At 39.7% G+C, this 21,171-nt stretch overlaps 1 protein-coding gene across 2 annotated transcripts in view; it reads left to right on the top strand.

Moving 5' to 3' along the window:
* The first annotated feature begins 2,432 nt into the window (after positions 1-2,432).
* Positions 2,433-21,171, top strand: part of Stim2 (stromal interaction molecule 2) — a 106,695-nt gene continuing 87,956 nt past the window's right edge. The window contains exon 1 of one of the 2 annotated variants that reach the window (XM_042674750.1): positions 2,433-2,996. In XM_042674750.1, the coding sequence (XP_042530684.1) occupies positions 2,588-2,996 (409 nt within the window). In that variant the 5' untranslated portion in view covers positions 2,433-2,587. The remainder of the gene's footprint in view (positions 2,997-21,171) is intronic. The other variant, XM_042674752.1, reaches the window with a different exon arrangement.

Below are 21,171 nucleotides of genomic sequence, written 5' to 3' on the forward strand. Positions count from 1 at the left end.
GCCACTACCCTACTTTAAAACAGGAAAAAAAATGTCAGATTTTTTCCCCACAAAGCTTTGGTTCAGCGATTTGTTAATTTGTTCATAGTTTTAAATTTGTTATTGCAGTAATACAGTTTGCACTACCTAATTTAGCAGCGGATTAACTAACTACGACTATTAGCTTCCAATTATTTAATGGTTGCAAATTTATCTCATAAGCAAGATTCTCCAGGCAACGACTGTATTGCCCATCTCACATCTCTGAGTGCTGACTTAAATGACTCTCTAGTGGATCTCTTATTCTGCTGAGTCTCCAACACTCAGTACCTTTCCTGGCACATACTAGATACTCAGTCAATATTGGGTGAATGAAATGATGCCTCCTGGAGAGCAGGAAACAAGCCGGTTATTTACTTTTTCCCCTAGTTCTCAGAAGAATCACCTTCCTGTTGTGGGTCCTCAGTAGATGTATGACTTCGTTGCTGTGCCTTTCAGCACTGGAAATATAATCTCCCCTTTGCCCTATGAAGTCCTGCCACCTGAACACCTTGCCACCAAAAAGTCTGTGGAGAAATAATTGTTCTTAGGAGAGGGTCATAAGGGCTTAATAGCTATGTGCAAATGATCATGTAAAATGAGGCTTATCAAAATGAACTCCAAGAAACTGAAGCAAGAGGTTTTTGATTTTCCTTTGTGGTGTTTTAAAATCTATTACTCCTTTTTTGGTCACTTTTTCATTTCTGTACCCTTTGTCTTGTATGTAAGTTTATCTGATTTGGGGAGGGAAAGGGGAAGCACAGAAATGGTGGGACAAGGGTGAACCAATTCAGCAGTAATACTTACTGGACAATTGGTTGTAAATGAACTGTTCCTTGTGTTGGGGAGTGGTGTCGGGAGGGAAAAATGAAGAAAATGAGGGAGGAGGTGACATGGTTAAGAAAGAAATGTACTCAATACCTGAGTTATGTAACTGTAACCCCTCTATATTACCTTTACAATAAAAATTAAAAAAAATTGTTGATAGATTGACTAGCTTCAAAGACATTTTAGATTCTTTCCTGCAGTGTGCATTTCTCCTTCCACAATGAATGATATTTGGGGTTATCTTGGCCAGGTTGCCTAAACTGAGATTGTGTAATTGGTTATCTTCTGGAATAACAGCAGCCAAACAAACCAATAAACTAATCAGCTGGACTCATGTGCTTAAGGACCCTATCTTACATAACTGTCCCTGGCGGGCTCTCCTGCGTGTGTCTGTGTGTAGTCAACACTTTTTACAAGTGAAAGGAGGTGATCTCAAAAGTATGACTTTGGGGGCTGGCGGTATATTTCTGTGGTTAAGTTCCTGTTTATAATAATATGCAAGGTCCTGGGGTGCATCTGAAGCAGACTCACCCCCTTCTCCCCCAACCAAAAGAAGGTGTTGGCAGCTGTTCCTATGAGAAAGAATCTGGATCTCAGTTGGAACTCATGGCTCAATGTTTGTTTCTTGCTAAATTCTACTTACTTAAGCTACCCTTCTTCCCTGCTGCTTGCTAATTTCTCCATTTCTCACACCAGTTAGCCTGTTCTGAACTGAGGCCGATCAATACCAGAACCTGGCTTCAGGCCAGGTAGGCCCAGCGATCAAGTCTGTCCCTCTGGTTTTTGTTTTTTTTCCCTGGCTGCCTGTTCAGCTGACAGCAACGCCTCAGTGGGGAGCAGTGGGGTGGGGGGTCAAGGGTAGGCGGCCAGGGCCAACCCAGTGTGGCCGTGCGGGTCTGGCGGGGGGCTTGGCTGCGGGTCCTCAGGGCGAGCTCTTTTGAGCGGTTCCAGACTTCTCAGTTTCTTCCTTAGCAAATGGCCATGATACAGATGAGTGAGCAGGTGCGGGTTCGCCGGAGCTGACGGCGAAGCCTGGCACTGGGCAGGCGGCGGGTCTGGAGTGTGTGACGGTCAGTCCAGCGCGGGCGCCGGCTGCCCTCGGCGCAGCTCAGCCCCGCCTGCACCGAAGTCGCCGGGACTCGGCTGTTTCCGTCTCGGCCACGGCTGGTCTCACCCGTGCAGTTAAGTCTTTGCGGCCGTCGACACCGTCCAAGCTCAACGCAAACGATCTCAGGCTTTCCGCGTCGGCTCCCGGTGCGGGGCGGGGCCCCAGTCGCCAGCCGCGGCGGGGCGTGCGTGGGGGCGGGGCCGCGCCGCCTCCTTCCCGCCCCCTCTCCAGGCGGCGGAGTTAGGAAGGGTCGGAAGGCACGCCCATCCGTCTGGGAACGCCTGGGGGAGGGGCGGGGCCTGCGCCCCGCGCACGCGTACCACCGCCGCGGCAGCCCCGCGCCTGCGCGGTGGCGGTGCGGAGGGAGGCGGGGGATCGGTATGCCAGCGAGTGTGAGGGGCGGAGGCGTCCCGGCCGAGCGTGGTACTACGACAGGCGCGGGCCGGAGGGGGCGGGGGGGATGCGCCGCGGCGGCGGCGGCGCGGGCGCTGGGCTGGGGTTGAGCCGCGCCGGAGCAGCGGATCCCGGTCTCGCCGCGGAGCAGCGCGGGGTCGCGCACGGCCCGGAGACGCGGTGCCTTTCCGTCTCCCACCCACTTTTTTTTTTGCTTTTTGTTTCAAATAACCGGAACCAATGAACGCCGCCGAGAACCGAGCTCCGGAGGCCGCCGCGGTCCCGAGGTCCAGGCTGGCGCCCGGCGGGAGCCAGCGTCTGGGGTGGCGGGGGCGGCCCGGGGAGTCGCCGGCCACGGCGGCGCCTGGCGGGGCGAGCGAGTGGCCGGCAGCCGGGGCGCCGCCGCCGCCGCCGCCTCGCGGTCCCTTCGCCCCGCATCCCGCCGGGACGCCCGCCCCGGCCTCGGGCTGGCTGCCTGGGCGGCGCTGGGCTGCGCTGCTGGTGTTCGGGCTGCTGGTGGCCGGAGCCGCGGACGGATGCGACCTGGTGCCGAGACACCTCCGCGGGCGACGCGCGGCGGGCTCGGCCGGGGCCGCCGCCTCTTCGCCGGGGCCGGCGGCGGCGGGCGACCGCCGGGCGCTCCTGACAGGTGAGGGCCGGGGAGTCTGGGCGGGCTGCGGCGGGGACCCCCCCCATCCCATCCCCGGGCCGGGCTCGCCTTCGGGCGGGTGCCGGTGTTGGACGGCGCCGGGTCGGAGGCGGGTGCTCGGCCGGTCCTTGGCACTTCGGGAGCCTTCCTGCTTGCCCCCGACACCCGCCCTCCGCGGGGCCGCTCGACGGCGTTCGCTCCCCCGCCCTGGCGGCGCTCCGCGCCCGGTCTTTCCTAACCGTGCGATTCGGCGGCTTCTCTTTGGTGCCGCGGCAGAGCAAACCGGGGTCTGCCGGAGACCCGGCCGGTTTTCTCTTTCGTGTCAATCAACGGCTTAACCCAGAGGTCGGCGGCCGCAGCACTGCGGTACCCGTCGGCCTCGCGTGCGGCTGGCGGCGGAGTCTCGGGGCGCGGCCCCCCCAGCCGGGCGTCCCAGGGGAAGCTACCCGAGCGGTTCCTGGAGAGCCAGAGCTGCCCGCGACACTGGCTGGTGGCGATCCCGTAGGAAGCAGTGTCTGAGCGTGCTGTGCATTTTCTGAGGGGGTGGAAGTGTGTGCTGCGAAGAGCATCACTTGGGTGACCGAGGGTGCAGGAAGCGTGTTAGCTGCTAACCCCCAGTCCACCTCGCTTATCAAGCGCAGGGTTATTTAGGACGGGCAGATTGCAACCGGCAGGCATCATTTAACGCAGAGAACGTGCTAGCGATGACTGAAAACTTGCACATCGGGGGTTTTTTCCTGGCGGGGGTGGGGGGATGTTCAATAGAAAATGATAGCCTTTGAAAGGCTTCCGTTGTCATGCGTGACTGATTGATTGGTTGTGGGTTAAAGTCGGGATGTGGATAGAGACCCTGCGACGATTTCTTTGGGAAAGGGAAAGCTAAGGTAAGTACCTCATTGCCTTTTTAAAGTAGAGCTGTAAGTTTTCTGCACTAGTTGCAGGATTAGAAGAGGGAAATAAAGTAGAACAAACTGACCTATCATTAACCAAAGTAATAGTCCCACAGGCATCTGGCAGTTACTGACAGCTGCTCTGGGAACCTATGTTCTTTAGGGCCAAGCAGCTATTCTCTGGGTTCTATAACAATGTTTACTCTTCTAGGGAGAAGAAGGATGTTGGTAGACGTTGTTAGACATTTTGGAAGTCGTAGGGTGTTGAACATAGGATCAGGATCGAATTTACTCAGAAACTTACCAATAGCTTTTGATGGAACTTGCTACAGTAAACTTACTACTGGTAAGACATTTCAGAATGATCAGGATAGTACCTTGAGTAGAGGTGAAATATGATAGGTTTTTTTTTCTTGAAACTATGGCAAATATCAAGAATGGTGACTCTTATAGCTTTGAAGGTTTATTGCCTCATTTGGGAAAGGAGAATTATTTCAACTCTCAGAAGATGTAGAAGTGTGGCTCTTGATTGCTTGAGCCAAAGAGCTTGACCAATAATTGCCAGCCAGTACACTCAAAATGCAATTGGAAGAAAAAAAAAAAGCAGTTGAGAATTTTGGTGTTTATTGACCACTAACAAAGATATTTTATACTAGGTACATCATACAAGACAACTACTTCAGATGGAATTTTATTTTAACAACTGTTTGTAATCTTTTTAAGATTTAAATTTCTAGGTGGTCACTTAGGGAATTGTAAAAAAGACAAGAAATTCCTTCTTGGGGAAAAAAATCTGATATTCCACACAAAAATGAATTTAAATTGTAATACATTAAAGTAAGCTTATCAAAATAATAATAGTCCTAGAATTATTGGTGTCCCTAATTTTCCTTTCCTTGGAATATTGATTTTAACTAGTTAGATATTCTCATATAAAGTTTTAGATCATGAAACTACACACTGTACTAGTTGAGTTGCAATGATATTAATACGTTTTTGTAAATACATCCATAGCAGTGTTATTTTGGAAAAAGTAAATTAAAAAACTTACGATATTTAAACATTGAAATTTCTTTGAACTATGTGGCCTCTACAAGTCTCTTTCCTTTTTTTTTTTTTTTTAGGACTGCACTAATACTTCTTTCTTGTATGGTTTATTTGTAAATGTTGTCCTCAGTCCAGAACATAATATATTAATGCTATTGTGCAGTTCAGGAAGTAGAACCATAGACCAGAGTTATAAAATACTTCCATGTTACACTCTAAGCAGTGGAGAAGAGCATCAGTCATAAGAAAACCAAATTCATGTGAATTTTGAAAATTAAAAATTTCTGAAAGCATTTTGAGAGAATTGTTCTCTTTGGCTCACTTGTTAGTCTTTGTAATAACTGTGTAAAATATAAACACAAATCACTTTCTATTTTCCTCTCTGACTTGGTATTTTAATACTTGCTTTTGGAAACTTCTTAAAACATGGCCTCTTGCTAATACATTCCAGAAAACATCCATTTTCACTGAAATTTGCCTCCAAAGGGCAAACTTTTAGTGCATCTTAAGAATAAATTGCCTTTAAGTCATTTGTCTTGTCCTGAGTTTTGCACAAAGTGGTTGAATAAGAGACAGGCAGCAACAAATCATCAAAATAAACATCCTGTGTCATAATGAGTATAGTTTTATATTTCTGTTTCCATACTTTAGTGTTATAAGGTAAAAATTTTAAATTTTATGTGCATTACTTTTTTAAAAAAGTTACGGGGGCTGGGAAGGTGGCTCAGTGGTAGAGTGCTTGCCTTGTATGCATGAGGCCCTGGGTTTGATTCCTCAGCACCACACAAACAGAAAAAGCTGGAAGTGGCACTGTGGCCCAAGTGGTAGAGTGCTAGCCTTGAGCTGAAGAGCTGAGGGACAGCGCCCAGGCCCAGAGATCAGGCCCCAAGACCACCCCCCCCCCAAAAAAAAAAAACAACCCAAAAAAGTTAATAGAGGTGATGTTCAGAGGAGGTTACAGTTACATAAGTCAGCTAATGAGAACATTTCTTTCTTTTTTTTTTTTTTGTTGGTCGTGGGGCTTGAACTCGGCCTGGGCACTGTCCCTCAGCTCTTCAGCTCAAGGCGAGCGCTCTACCACTTTAGCTACAGCGCCACTTCCGGTTTTCTGGTGGTTTATTGGAGATAGGAGTCTCACGGTCTCTCCTGCCCGGGATGGCTTTGAACCGCGATCCTCAGATCTCAGCCTCCTAAGTAGCTAGGATTACAGGCGTGAGCCACCAGCGCCCAGCTGAGAACATTTCTTTTTGGACAGTGTTACTCTGTTAAAATGTTCACTCCTAGGGGGGAGGCTGGGAAGGGATGTGAAGGATAAACAAAGGAGGAGGCTGCAATGCTTGGTAAGAAATGTACGCATTATCCTGCCCATGTAACTGTAACTCCTCTGTACAGTATGTTCACAAATAAAATTAAATTAAATAAAAAAAAAATGTTCACTCCTTTTCTCTATAGTAACTTTGTGAGGGCTCTTGGAAAGTGCTTACAATTGAAAGCATGTTTTGAATTGAAAGGGATATATGTATGTATGTACGTATGTATGTCAGTCCTGGGGCTTTTATTAACTTGGACAGAAATATCCCAAATTAGCTTAAGTATCAATGAAAAAACCTGAGCCAAACTTTTTCTTTGCATTTCTAACATATACCCAGCAAATGTTCTGTTATTTCTTATTTTATATTAATAGTTGACTTACGTGGACTATATATATATTTACAACAGATTCATATAGTACTATTTACATTGTTAAAATAAACTCACTACCTAGCGCATATAATACTACAAGCTTTTATTCTTCCTTTTGAGAAGTTGCTCTTTCTGAATTGAGTGCATGAATTTCTAAGGTCTCCTTTGGATGCTCTTCTACTTTCTTTTTTTTACTTCCCTATAGTTAACATTATCAGTCCTTTTCCTCCCTCCTTTCCTCCCCCCACCCTTTCATTTTTGTCAGTTATGGGCTTGAACTCAAGGTCTGGGCACTGTCCCTGAGCTTTTCTGCTTAAGTCTAGTGCTCTACCACTTTGAGCCACAGCTCCACTTCTGGTTTTCTAGTGGTTAATAGGAGATAAGAGTCTCACAAGACTTTCCTATCTGGGCTGGCTTTGAACTGTTATTCTCAGATCTTAGCCTCCTGAATAGCTAGGATTACAGGTATGAGCCACTAACACCTGGCTACAGTCCTTTACACTCATTGAATATTATTGTAGTTGTTTTGCATTGTTAGTCATAGGATTAATGAATCTGCTGGTATCCATTTGATCTAGATTTTCTGAACATTTAGGAATTAGTAATAGTGGTTTGGAAACATGGAATACTTTTTTTAAGTCTTCTTGAAAATAACTCTTGGTCTTTGATGAGGATCTCATAAGAATAACTTGAAAGGGGCAATTAGAAAATTAAGATTTAGTTTAATTTTATACCAAAGGAATACTCACATTGGAATTTGCTAAGGACTTGATTTGTGGCCAGATGCATGCTAGTGTTATTAGATTAATTTAGGTTTTTCTTTAGCTATTGGCCTAATCATTGATAATATGAGGTAAGAACTTCCAAAATTGTACAAACATGTGGTAAAGTATAAACTGATCAAGCTAATTGTAAAATGAACAACTAACAATGATTAGAAGCCATTTTTGACATTTGTTAGTTTATAACTAGGAGATTATTTCTGAGCTGACCAAGTTTTATCAGGCAAGTGTAAGTACATGCAGAATAAAACAGTAGAAATGAGAATGAATATGGAAGAGGACAACGACATGGAATGGAGCCCACCAGAAGTTTAAAACTAGTATGGGTCAGGTACTTCATTAAACAATTAATGAATGCCATTATTATACTGACTGCTTTATATGCATCCATGTTTTTGGTTCTGAGGTTACATCTGGTAGATAATTGCTTTTATCTTCAAACAAGCGAAGAGGACACTGATGTAGCATGAAATCAAGTAACAACCAAGATCATGCATAATAAGTAGCAGAAATATGCATTAACATGCTTAAACCTCTTAACCAGTATGTTGTATTTAGCCTAATCCATACAGCTAAACAGTATGAGATAGATTGAATATCTCAGTAAGGGTTGCAAACCATTGGAGAACAATAGGAGGCTGATTTGTAGGAATGTAGAATTTGAAGTAGATCTTGATGTCTGGATAAGACTTCATATGGAGGTGAATGGAAGGCCTTTCTAAGAGGAAGCATATATAACTATAAGGTAGAAGCTAATTGTCTTCCAGTTAGTATAGGATGTATGTAAAGTAGTGGGGAATGGAAGGAGAAAGAAGGTTGGGTCTCACTTAGCAAGTATTTTTATGTTCCATAGTGCATTCCATATATATAGAAGTGTCATCACCTTTAAAATTGGGATAAACATGCCGGGCCCCGGTGGCTCACGCCTGTAATCCCAGCTACTCAGGAGGCTGAGATCTGAGGATCACAGTTCAAAGCCAGCCTGGGCAGGAAAGTCCGTGAAACTCTTATCTCTAATAAACCACCAGAAAACCGGAAGTGGCGCTGTAGCTCAAGTGGTAGAACACTTGCCTTGAGCTGAAGAGCTGAGGGACAGTGCTCAGGCCCAGAGTTCAAGGCCCACAACCAACCAAAAAAAAAAAAAAAGGATAAATAGCCACCTTCTGGGTAATATGGGAAGCCCTAGGACAAATGTGATGAATTTCTTGGCGTATCCATTTTAGGTTATCCATATAAGTTATTTGGGAAGCACATTAAATATTTAATTGTGAACATTTAATAAGTGAACATGTTATAGAGAGAGTGATTTTTTTAAATTTAAATTTTAAGGAGAAAAAAGATGCGTCAAATGTCTTGAATTTTGTTCATAAATTCATGGAAGTCTATTCTTTCATTAAGGGGTGATACTTGAATATGATCTCTGAGCAGGTTAATTCTGGGTTGCTGATGGAGGAGAGGAAATAATAGAAGTCAGGAGACTAGGTAGGAAACAATGTAGAAGTAGGTCTTGAGTTTAGTGTTGCTATGAAAATGTTTATAAACTTGCTTTTCTTCTTAAGTTAGAAATGGATTTGACGTTTGAGGTAAGAAGCATTGTTACTTTTTAAACACTTGATTTGTAGGAATGATTTAATATAAGCAAGCCTTGAAAATCTTAAGAACAGGTTTATTTCTTTTGTTGTTTTAATATAAGATTAGTTATTTTATATATGATAAGATCTGCAGGATGATCTGCAAACTTGTTAAAAAAAAAGTTAGTTGCAAGTATATTTGACAGTTGTTTGATAAAACCAAATAGAAAATATATTTGCCTAAGATGCTTATATAAACCTTTAGTGTTCCATATTTGAAACATAGTTCCTTAATAAAGACCAGACTGATCTAATGCTGTGTTGGAGCTGAAGTCTTCCTTCTACTTTCTTTATAAATAACAATGTTTTCAAGTATAGGTATATCAATTTGTTCGAAAATTAACTTCTGAAATTTATTTCTAGGATCAAAAGTAAATAGTTTGTTCTTTATTCAGCTTAGGTCTTGATATTAGTAAGCATTTGATTCAGACTTGACACTACTAATCCTACCTTCTGTCACCATTTTCCTTGACTAGATTCTTTGTTGCTGATTTTAAGGGTGAGTCCTGCCTAATTGTGGGTTCTTAGTCTTCTGTTCTTCTAGTTGAACATTTCCTCCTCAGAGAACTTCATTACTAGGAAAAGTTCTAAATTATAGGTAGCCCCAAGCCAATGATTGATTTGATTTTTGGCTTTATTTCATCTGGCCCTTGAAATGATTATTGTACAGCCATTGTGGCTACAGTCCTGAGAATAATTTCCTTTCTGCCAGGAGTTGTCAGCTATACCATTTTAAGTTTGGGGAAGGCTGAAGGATGTTTAATACTGGCTTCATTGTTTTATTGTCTTCTGCTCATTTCTCCCTCCCTACATTTTGTGCTGGTTCTAGGGCTTGAACCTAGGATTTGGGCACTGTCCCCCAGCTTTTTTGCTCAAGGCTAGAACTCTGCCACTTGAACCATGGCTCCACTTCCAGATTTTTGGTGGTTAATTGGAGAGAGGAGTCTCATAGACTTTCCTGCCCTGGCTGGCTTCTGTGATCCTTGGATCTCAGCCTCCTGAGTATCTAGGATTCCAAGCATGATCAATTCCCTTCTTATGTTTGTTTATTTATTTATTTATTTGAGGTATGTTGGGGATTGAATCTAAGCTAAGCAAAGTCTCTTCCACTGAGCTACATTTTCATCCCCTTACCTCCTCTTTGGAACAAGGTGTGATGTAAAGAAATTTATTTAGTCCTTTCTTTTTAAACAAGAAAACAAAAAAAACTTCAGAGGCTACCTGCTAGGTTCCAGATAGATGTTTAGCATTTCAAGGTTAAGATATTTACTTTGCCTTGAAGTCTACTAGAAGATCTATCCACTTAGAGGTTGATAACCCATTATGATGAGGATATATGGTATTAAGGTATGCAATGTTTTCCTGAAGTACAAAGGTAGTTCTGTGAAGAAGTTCTTTTTCACAGGAGTTGTTTGCTGAGGTGTGACGTGGTCATGTAGGGGAAGTGCATAGGAAGCTGAATAGGCTAGCGAAGCATATGGATCATGGACATTGATATATGGATACTTGAGAATGCTAGATAGGAATGAGATGGCTGGTATCCAGGGAAAGTCAGTGATGTGTCTGCTTGTAGGGTACCATGTGTATTTGTATGGGGGGGGAGGGTCAAAGAATTGTGCATGTGCTGTGTTTCTTTTAATCCTTGGAGAATCCTTACAAGACTATTGTTCCATTTTATATAATAGAGATTATAATAGATTACATATAATAGAAATTAGGATTATTCTTGTTCAGGGACATTGTCCTTTAATGTCCTCCAGTGCCAAGGATTTTCATGTTGAAACATAAAATATGATTGAAGTTAAATCAGGAAATAAGTCCAAAGAAGCCATCAAATTACATATTCTTAGTTGTATTAAATTCTAGATCTTTATTGTCCAAGCACCTTCTGAGTTCCATCTTCATTTATCTTTGGCAAATAACTAAGTTTTGCTATTAAGTATTATGAAATCATAAAATCTATTCCCATAAGATATGTAATTACTGAAGGTTAAGACTATTTTCTAAGTATGGTTTTTTAAAAAGTCACTGTCTCCAGTAAGTTATTTCCAGTTGAGCTTTTTTCCCCATCAGTATTCTTTAAGGATAGAATGTGGTCATATAGATGAATAGTAGTATATCGTATCCAGAACTTTTATCTGGACCCTAAGTCTGTTTCTACTTTTGTATAGAATGATGGAGAACATAGCCTCTACACCAAAACTGAATTTCCTGAGTTGGAAGTTCAGTCTGACAGTGGTTTGTGATTGTGGGTAGATGACGTAGTCTATCAGTGCCTAATTTTTCTTAGCTGTAAATAAGGTTTGAAGAAAAAAAAATGAGTTGCCTGTATAAAATGAGGCAAAAGAGCCTGGCAGGTATAAATGGTCTGTTATTGTTAACAATTTCTTTTTGTCTAAAAAGATGTTGGATGTAGGATTACTATAGAAATATTCTATGACCTCGAGGATTTTTAAGGTGTTTTCTGTTGCATTTATTTAGTTAATTTTGTAATACTGGGGATTGAACCAGACCCTCATGCTTGCTACTGAAGCGCTGTACCATTGAATTACACCTTCAGCCCCCCTCCCTTTGCATTTAAAGTAGTATGTCATCATTTGAGACACTTTGTGATCTATATAACCAGATCATTAATGGCCTGAGATTAAATTTTTGTTGTGATGGAGCTAAATAAAGGCAGTGAAATAGGAAAGTCTGATATTTTAAGGAAGCCAGTTGTATCATTAAGCTGTTTTGTATATTTTTACTTTATGCAACCAAAAGGTTTAAAGCTTTTTGCTATTGAAATGTCAGACTTAACAAAACTTCTTCAATGTAAAAGATTATAGAAAATTTGTTCTATGTCACAGAAAATAGGGAAATATAAAACTGGAAAATACTAAGCATGTACTCAGTGATTTTTAAGTGTGAATACTAAGTATATTTGAGATTTATGAGAATTATTGGGGGCTCTGATAAATCATCGATGATGTTTTTGTTTCCATAGAGCTTGCCTTTCAGTTGGGAAATTAGGCAAATAAAGCTGTGAGAAATACCATTAAAGAATGAAAGAGAAAACAAAAGTAGAAAATGATGTGGGAGCAACTCCTAATTAGGTAGGCTGGCTACATTTAAGGTAGTATCTGAGGGACAATAAGGAGCCAAGTCCCTGAAGAGCTGGAGCATAACATCCCACATAGAGGAAATAGCTTGATAAAGACCTTGCTGTAAGAAAGATTGGGGAACTGAAAATGACCAAATGGTACAGAGCCTTCTAGGCCTTGTTACATTGTTTGGGCTTACTAAGAGTGTGGAAGGAAGGAACTGAAGCATTTTAAAGAGGGTAATGAAGTGATACTGAAGCAGGCAGATAGAAACAAAGTCCATGGTTGCCAGCCCCACTCAGAAGGCTGGCCCATAAATCCACCCACAGATCTTCCTGCCTAAGGAATGCCCCAAGAGCTTCCCAAGTATGCCAGAAGGTGCTGATAAAAGGTACTCATAAAATTCTTCCAGCTATCCTGACTGGTAACACATCCTGATAACCAGGATGTTTCAGAGCAAACCAGAGCCCTTACCTGGTGTGTCTAGGAGGCCAGGGGGAGGACAAGGATGGTACTCTCACCTCCCAACTCCAAGGATGCCCATAGTCTTGATTCAAGACTGCCCATCTCTGTGAGAGGCATGCACACATTCTTTTGGACAGGTCCTGACAGATTTGAGCATTTGCAAACACCCATCTGTTACATAAGCCCTACCTGTCAACCTATCCATCGGAGTTGTGCCAGAGGAATGCCCTAGTTTTCCCCAATGACCCACCCACCTTTGCTGATCTGGGGGAGACAATATAAAGACAATAGAGACTGTTAGCCTCGCTGCTGTGGTGCTCGTGCCCAGTCTGCCCTTAAACTCTCAGAGTATGATTTCACTTCAGTTTCAATAAACTTTTGTTTTGCTGCTCTTTGGCTGTGTACTGCTCACTTCTCTGTTTGGGACACAAAGGATTTGGAACCAAGATCTATCCCTGAGACCCTCACCTGGTAAAATCATGATTTGTAATTTTTTTTGTTTGGTCTGCGTAGCTATTTTTAAGTTGTAGAACATATGAAATGAAATACGTTTAATTGTACAGTTAAATATCTCAAATTGTTGGAAAAGATACCTAAAATTTTTTTATCTATGAAACTGAAACTGTACTTATTACAACTTCATTTCTCCAATCTTTGGCAACCACCATTTTACCTTTTGTTTCTTTGTATTTGACTACTTTAGATGTTTCATGTAAATGAAATCATACAGTGTTTGTCTTACTGTGACTGGTTTATTACATTTAGTTTAATATCCTCAAGGTTCATCTGTGTTTTAACATGTGACAGGATTTCTTAACATTGAAGAATAAAGTTGGAACTGTGGTTCAAGTGAGCACCTGCCTTGTGCAAAAAACTATGAGGGACAGGACTTAGGCTCATAGTTCAAGCCTCAGTACCAGCACATACTCAGATTGAAAAATCCATTTTGTTTGCCTGCCACATTTTCTTTATTCATTCATTCATCATTGGACACTGAGATTGCTTCCACTTTTCTTGTATTTTTAATAATGTAGAGAATATGAGTGTGCAAATACTTTTTTTGAAATCCTGCTTTACAAATGTAAATCCTGCTTTATAACTGTATAGAAGTGGGGTTGCTACATGATATGGTGGTTCTACTTTTCATTTTTTGAAGAGGTTTCTTATTCTTTTTTTTTTTGATTATTTAAAAATCTGGCATTACATTCAACTTGTAGTCACCCACAGACTTTTTTTTAAGAGTCTTAAAAAAATGTGAAAGTAGGAGTTAGAAATTCACTAAGTATTAAGATACATTTGCTGCTTGAGGGTATGTTTATTTAACAAATGTTTGAATGATACTATGTGCCTGACATTTTTTAAGTGCTAGAAAAGTAGTAGAAAATGAACAAATGACTGTTCTTGTGATTAATACTCTGGTTATTTATCATGCAACTGTATTTTTACTATGCCCAGTGATGTGATCTTAGAACCAATTGGTAACTTCCTCATTTATGATTGCCATTGATCTTAATGGTCTTTAGTTTCCAGACTCCTTTAATTGGAGCACCATATTGGTTTCTATTTTTAGCAGTGCTTGGGAGTTGAACTCAGAGCCTGGAGCTTGCTAAGCAGATGCTCTATCACTTAAGTTGTACTTCCAGCCCCTTGTTTCTGTTTTTTGACCTTTTTACTGATTGGTAATGTCAGCTCACAGGCCACAATGATAACTTTTTGAGCTTTATACAAAACATACACGTATATTCTACACTGAGGACAAATTTAATAACAAACATCAGAGCTCAAACCTAGCTGCTAATCTTATGTTATTGCTGCCGTACTCTGTAAATACTTTTTAGATGGTAGTCTCTCTCTCTGTTTTGCCCAAACTGGTCTTAAATTTCTGGGCTTACATGGTATAACTATCTCAGCCTACTGAGTACTTGGTGTGCACCTACATAGAATGTGTATATGTGTGTTTGCATGCACAGGTGCATGTGTGCATATTGACATTTATTTATTTATTTATTTTTGTCAGTCATGGGACTTGAACTCAGGGCCTGAGCACTGTCTCTGAGCCTTTTCATCCAAGGCTAGTAGTGTTCTACCATTTTGAGCCACAACCCCACTTCTGGTTTTCTGGTGGTTAATTGGAGGTGAGTCTCATGGAGTTACTTTCCTGCCTGGGCTGGCTTTGAACTGTGATCCTCAGATCTCAGCCTACTGATATTTATTTATTTTTGAGCCAGCTATATAGCCCAGGCTGGCCTCCAATTTTTAAACTCCTGCGTTACTTTATTAGAGTATTGAGATTATAGGCATGTATCACCACACCTGGTTACAATCTTACTTTATAATGTATATCTTAAAATCATAGATGTGTAAGTATATTGCTCCTTTGAATTTAAATTTACATATGAGCAATCTATGATATACTATTTATACCTCTTTATAGAATTATCTGGTAGTTATTGTAGTATTCTGAAAAAATTCTACCTTCACATTTTAAGTGTTTAGTATCTTACTTTCAGTCAGGCTATAGATTCATCAAAAGATCCGTATCAAACTGCTGTTTTTCTTTATTTCTGGATGAGTAAAGGAATAAATGATGAGATGCTGGTATCTTCCTTTTTTGCTTCCAGACTGCCATGAAGGTAGCAGCTTTTGTTCCATCATAAACTCTCTGCCATGAAAATCTGCCTTGCATTCAGGCCCCAAAGCAATAGGGTCAAAAGAACAATAACTGAATCCTATGAGACTTTTCTGTTTTTAAGTTGATAGTTATTTTGTTAGAGTAGCAGGACAGTGACTCTTTTGCTTTGATTTGTTTAATTTTAGGTAACTATTATTGACAATTTTGACAGTTTTTAAATCTTGAATACGTGGTTTGTTATATATCATTGAATTTTGAAAATCTTAGATGTTGTCTTTTCAGATAATTCTTTTATTCAGTGCTTCTCCTCTTTTCCCTTTGGGAATATACCTAAGTATCCTTGGCTGATACTGTTCCACAAATGTGAGGTGCCCCTCTAGTGTTTATCCTCTTGTTTCTTCTTGTTTCAGTTTGGGTGATTTCTGTTGACTAAAGTTATATTATCTAAAAGAAATAATCTTTGATCTTGGACTCTTAAATTTTAACTGTATTTTTTTGTCTTTTCTTTTTTGGTACTGGGGATCGAACCCAGGATGTTGCACTTGCTAGGCAAGCGCTTTGCCACTGAGCTACATCCCAGCCCTGGACTCTTAAATTTTAGTACTATCATTTGACTCTTACGGTTTCTGTGTCTCTGTGAAATTCCTACAATTTTTCCTAATTCACTTTTTTTGTATTCCTGTTTTCTTTTTGATTTTCCTTTTTTAGTCTCCACCCTCACTATTTTATTGTTTTTGTATTGGTTATTGTTTTGGTAGTAGGGATTGAATTCAGAGTCTATACAACTAGTCTTTCAACTACTTTAAATGGTAACCATACTTTCAGAAATGCAGTTTATTGTGCTATATACTTGTTTTTGCACCATTTCCAATCCTGGGGATGTAAATTATGTGAAGGCTTTTAGGAGTATACTAATTAGTCTTGTGTATTTTTTGCAGACTTGACTTCTTGTGCATTATTTCAACATTGACTTTGTAACAATTATGCTTGTATGCAGAATTGTTGAAACTTCTACAGTCAATGAAAACGTTTCATCTGCATTTATGAAAGACAGAGAGATCTTGGCTCCAGATGATTGCATGTTTGGTGGTGATCTTTCAGTTTTTGATTGGTTTTGTCAAGAGACTTAAGGTGATTCATCAAGATGTAGCAAGGCTGTCTACATGATTGTCAGCTATATCAATCTATTTATATATCTTGCTTTTTGACTTGTTTTAATGAATACTGTTAGGCTTTGCAACTGTCATTAGTATCCCTGAGAGCTTACAAAAGTATGTTGTATGTTTGTCTATTTTATTGTGTAAAGTGGACAATGCACTGTTGTGTTGTTTTATATGTTTCTCAAATCTCCTTTAAAACTATAATAAAGCCTTGAAAAAATTAAGAACTTATTTTTTTCCAAAATTATATTTTCAGGATTTTGATATTTTACTACTGTAGACTTTAGGATTTTTGATTTGGAATTTCAACATTTGGGATTAAGGAGTTTGAGGTTAGACTTTTGGGTTATGTTTAAACTCTACTAATGTCAGGGATAGATACCTACTTCTAGTTTGTGATTCTCTGGCAGACTGACTAAACCTGGTTTTTAGTTTCCTTGTTCATTGCTACTAGGTTTTAGATTCTGTTTTCTTACCTGGACCCTTTGTTTTTGATGTCTTATTGTTCCTTGCTGCCTAGTCTTGGTTTAGTTGAATTCTGTGTTAGGCATTCTCTTTGCATTCAGATTGATTTAGCAGTCTATAAGTAGGGGCTAGTAAGCTTTTCCAATTATTTTTATAGCTTAGAACTATGTATGTATTATTCTAGTTGACAGTATAATACCAAACCCTCAAGGTCTTGGATTTGGCTAATTTGCACCAAAATTTTGTACCAAAATCTATTAATAGTCCTCCATAGTTGAAATCTACTCCTTTCTCCTTTTCCTTACCCTCCTCTCCTTTTCTTCCCCTCTCTCCCTCCCCTCCCTTCTTCTCTCATCTTTAAAATTTTCAGCAGTACATTTTCATTACCTAGTCTAAGGTATATTATTATAGCAGATTGAATAGACTAAGACAAGTTGCTGTCCTCTTGGTTGCAGTTTTATGTTTTTTAAACAAATCTAACATATCCTGAGCTTTTTAAAAAAGTATTAAATGGAATGGAAGAGATAAATTATTTATTCTTATGGTTGGATAGATTCCCATTGTCAGATAGTTTCCAGTTTTTCTTTTAAAATTTGCATAAACATCTATGTGCTTAAATCTCTTCTGCATTTTGGATTTTTAAGGGTACACATGCAGAAGCATACTATTAGCTCAAAAATATGAATAAGGTTTAAAAAGCATACATTTGTTTATTTTCATTTACTGCCAAACTGCTTTTAGGAAGGTTTGTGTTTTTGAGTGCCCATTGATAGTTTTGTTAGAGAAGAATCTTTGCTATTTTTGGTGGGATATATTTTTATGTCTGTAATTATTGAAGATTTCAAATGCCCTCTTTTTGATGTGTGTTCCTTAAACACATTGTCCTTTGTGATAGAAGTTTGAGGCCCTGGCACATAATTGTACTCTTAAGAAACTAATGAACAGATGACCGATATTTTTCTTGGGTGTTAATGCTTACTGTATAAATGAGTCATTAGCTTTCCAATAGGTTAAGGGTGTTTCTGTTTTTTTTTTTTTTCTTCCAAGTTTTGTTTAACTCTGAGTTTTTTTTTTTTTTGGTCGGTGTGGGGCTTGAACTCTGCTGGGCTTGGGCACTGTACCTGCGCTCTTCAGCTCCAGGTGAATGCTCTACTGCTTGAGCCACAGCACCACTTCCACTCTTGAGTTGTTGACAGGACATCTCCCCCATAATTCCAGTTTTAACCCAAAATAATCCCTCCTTGTCTATCCTTCTTCCCTCCTTCCTTCTCTTCCTCCCTTTCCTTCTCCTTCCTCCCCATCTTTCCCTTTCTCTTTCTCCTTCCTCTCTTCCTCTCTCCCTCTCTCCCCTTCCTCATTCCTCCTTCCCTGGCTCCTGCTCTCCTTTCTTTTTCTTTCTCTGGATCAAACCCAGGGCCTTGCATATGATAGATAGCCACTTTACTACTGAGCTTCATATACTGAACCACCAACTCTTGAATTTCTTAATGCAACAGATCAGATTCTGTGGAGTAATTGTGAGTTACCACACATATTAAAAATATTGGTTGCTTTTACTTTCTAATCCTAGTTCTTCTCAAATGTGATCTATGTGCTGTCATCTATCACACCTAGTTGCTTACTCTGAAGTTTGTCAGTAGTCTCTTTTTATGGCTTGAAATATAAGTCCTGGGTCGATCCATTTGGTTGATGATCACACAAACCTTCTGTGTAAATTAGGAACAAGGGGTGATTGAAAGGATCCCATGGGATAAGAGAATTTGCAAGGCATTAGAGTTACATAACCCTACAAGTAAATTATGTGTTGTTAGCTAACTCAAATCTTCGTGCCTCAGTTTTTCCTTGGTGTGAGGGACAGAGGAAACAATTCCTCTCCTTTAAGTTCGTACTGATGATTAAATCATACACAAACACATGCACATATCTATATATGTCTGTACCAAGTACAGCATTATCACTTGCTGTTCAGTAAATTAGATGCTTTTGTTCTTTTGGGAAATAGAGGAATTGTCCCAATCCTGTATTGGAGAAAACTGCGTTACAAAACCACAGAAATGAAGTGTATTAGTATATGGTAAAAAATATACATAAGTTATGTTGGGAAGAGCAGTTTTAAGGTTTCATTTCTGCCACAGTGCTACAGTGGACATAGAATTGTAAAATTAAAAGATGGTATGAAAATGACTTTTGATATTTAAGATGAACATTTTGTCTGATATTTATTTATTTATTTGGAGGTTTAATATTATATCAGTTAGTGGAAATAAGTGGCAAGTAAGCTGCTGTGCTGAGCTAGTCTTACAAATCTCCAATGTTAAATGTTTTGTTATGACACTGATAATTTCATTAGATAGCCATCAAACTGATCCCCAGCACTTATTCTCTGAAAAGCTACTGTTAACAATAAGATTATCAAATTGACACGTGGATTAACACCTGGCAAATGAATAAGCTTCTCAGTAAACCAAGAAAGTTATCTCAAGTGAGAATGAAATGTGATTAAATACCTGAGTTCCTTAGGTCCTCTATAAGAGAAGGTACTTGCTTTAGAATTCAGCTAAATGGAAGTCTGGCTGAAGAACTACAAACCTTTGAAATGAACTCATTTCTCCAAATAGTTTGAGTCCCTGCAACCTCAGTGAAGAGAAGAAAATGAAGAAAATAAATGTACTCTTTAGTAAAAGGGATTTATATAATTTTAGTGAGGATGAACAGTAGTACATCTACTTAAGTAGATTGTCACAAACAACAAGTAAGATCAATATAGAAAGTGTGTTCTGCATTTACCATGTAACTTCTATAAAGTATTAGCAGTTATTGTCATTTTAAAATCCTGCATCATGCTTTCATGTTATTTTAGCTTTAATGTTATTTCAGAACTGTTTAGCTGTTAGCTGTAATGAAGAATTAAGAACTAGAGTGGAGCTGGAGTACAATTTATTACAGCAATTATTTGGTAAATTCAAATTCTAAGAAAACTGTTACTGATACTGTTTTATAGATAGAGGAAGGTGCAAGTTATTTTAAGAAGAAGCTCTGTTGCATTTCAGTGCTCATCTGTCAGTTGGCTATAGCAGAAACAATATTTAGCACCACTGGGGGATTAAGTATCCCACATGAGTGAGGACCAATATTTGTTGAGTGCTTGCTTTGTCTTGTAACACAAGCATTTAGTGCTCACAGTAAGTGGATTCCCATTTTGTAGATGCAGTAACAGACTCAGAGAGAGGGTAAGTTCAAGTTCACAGAGTTGGCAAGTGGTAGAGCAGGATTCTCCACCAGGACTCACTTTACTCTGTTTTGCCCCTTGAGTATTTGAATTTTAACTCATTTGAATTATAAAATTTGTTTCAAACAGTTTGGAAGCAAATAATTTCCAAAATGTGTTAACATGTTGAGCTTTTCAGCCTGTTATGTTCTTGAAGTGCTATAATGCTTACTTTTTCGTAAGTTTTTTACTTATCATTTAGCACCTAGGTCAAGAATTACATATAACATTATTTTCATCCCAGAAATCACTGCATGCTGCTGCCAAAGGTTAACCACTATCCTAGCATACCATAGATTCTTTTCTTTGTTTTTGAATGTAATTTAAATGGAATCATGATCATATGCTTGATTAGATCATATTTTTTTTGGCAGCTTTTATTTTTTGGCATTTGCTAAGGTTGGAAGAATATTATAACTCGAATGGTTCTAAATATTGGTAGTATGAAGGTCTTCCATTGAGTAAAGTATAATAATGTATTATATTAATAATATAGTTTTCATTTGTGAAGGTTTATTTTTTAGGTTATCTGTATTGTGCCTGAGTAGAGTCAGAAGGTAACTTCCAGATAAATTGTTTACTGTACTTACTAGAGCAAGTAGTTGAGAAGTAAGTGAAAACCTATCATATAGGATCCAGTGCTGCTTGCATGAGAATGAAGTGCAATTTAAAGCTAAGTTTATGTATAGGTGGCATGAAAATTTTATATAAATTTTCTTACATCTGACTTTTAGAGACTAGATTTTTAAGAAGCTGATCACCAAGGACCAGTTCCTGTTTTTTGGCAAATAGGGAAGTTGGGACTGTAGAGCTCATAATTTATGGTTAAGTGGGGAAAAAAACTGTGAAAGGCGGAATATTTACTTTCATATTCTCTGTAAAACCAAATAACTGAAAAGCATGGACTGGTTGGGACAGATGGGGAGAACGATGGAAGGAATAACAAGATGTAGTATACTCATAAATTAACATGTGAATCTCTTTGTTTAAGTAAAGATAATAAAAACTTTAAAAGATAAACGATAATAAAGAAGAAAAAGAACTAGCCTGGCACATGACATTTTCCTGT

Source organism: Dipodomys spectabilis, unplaced genomic scaffold (genome assembly GCF_019054845.1).
Source record: "Dipodomys spectabilis isolate Male_0828 unplaced genomic scaffold, ASM1905484v1 ptg000021l, whole genome shotgun sequence".
Classification (NCBI taxonomy): Eukaryota; Metazoa; Chordata; class Mammalia; order Rodentia; family Heteromyidae; genus Dipodomys; species Dipodomys spectabilis.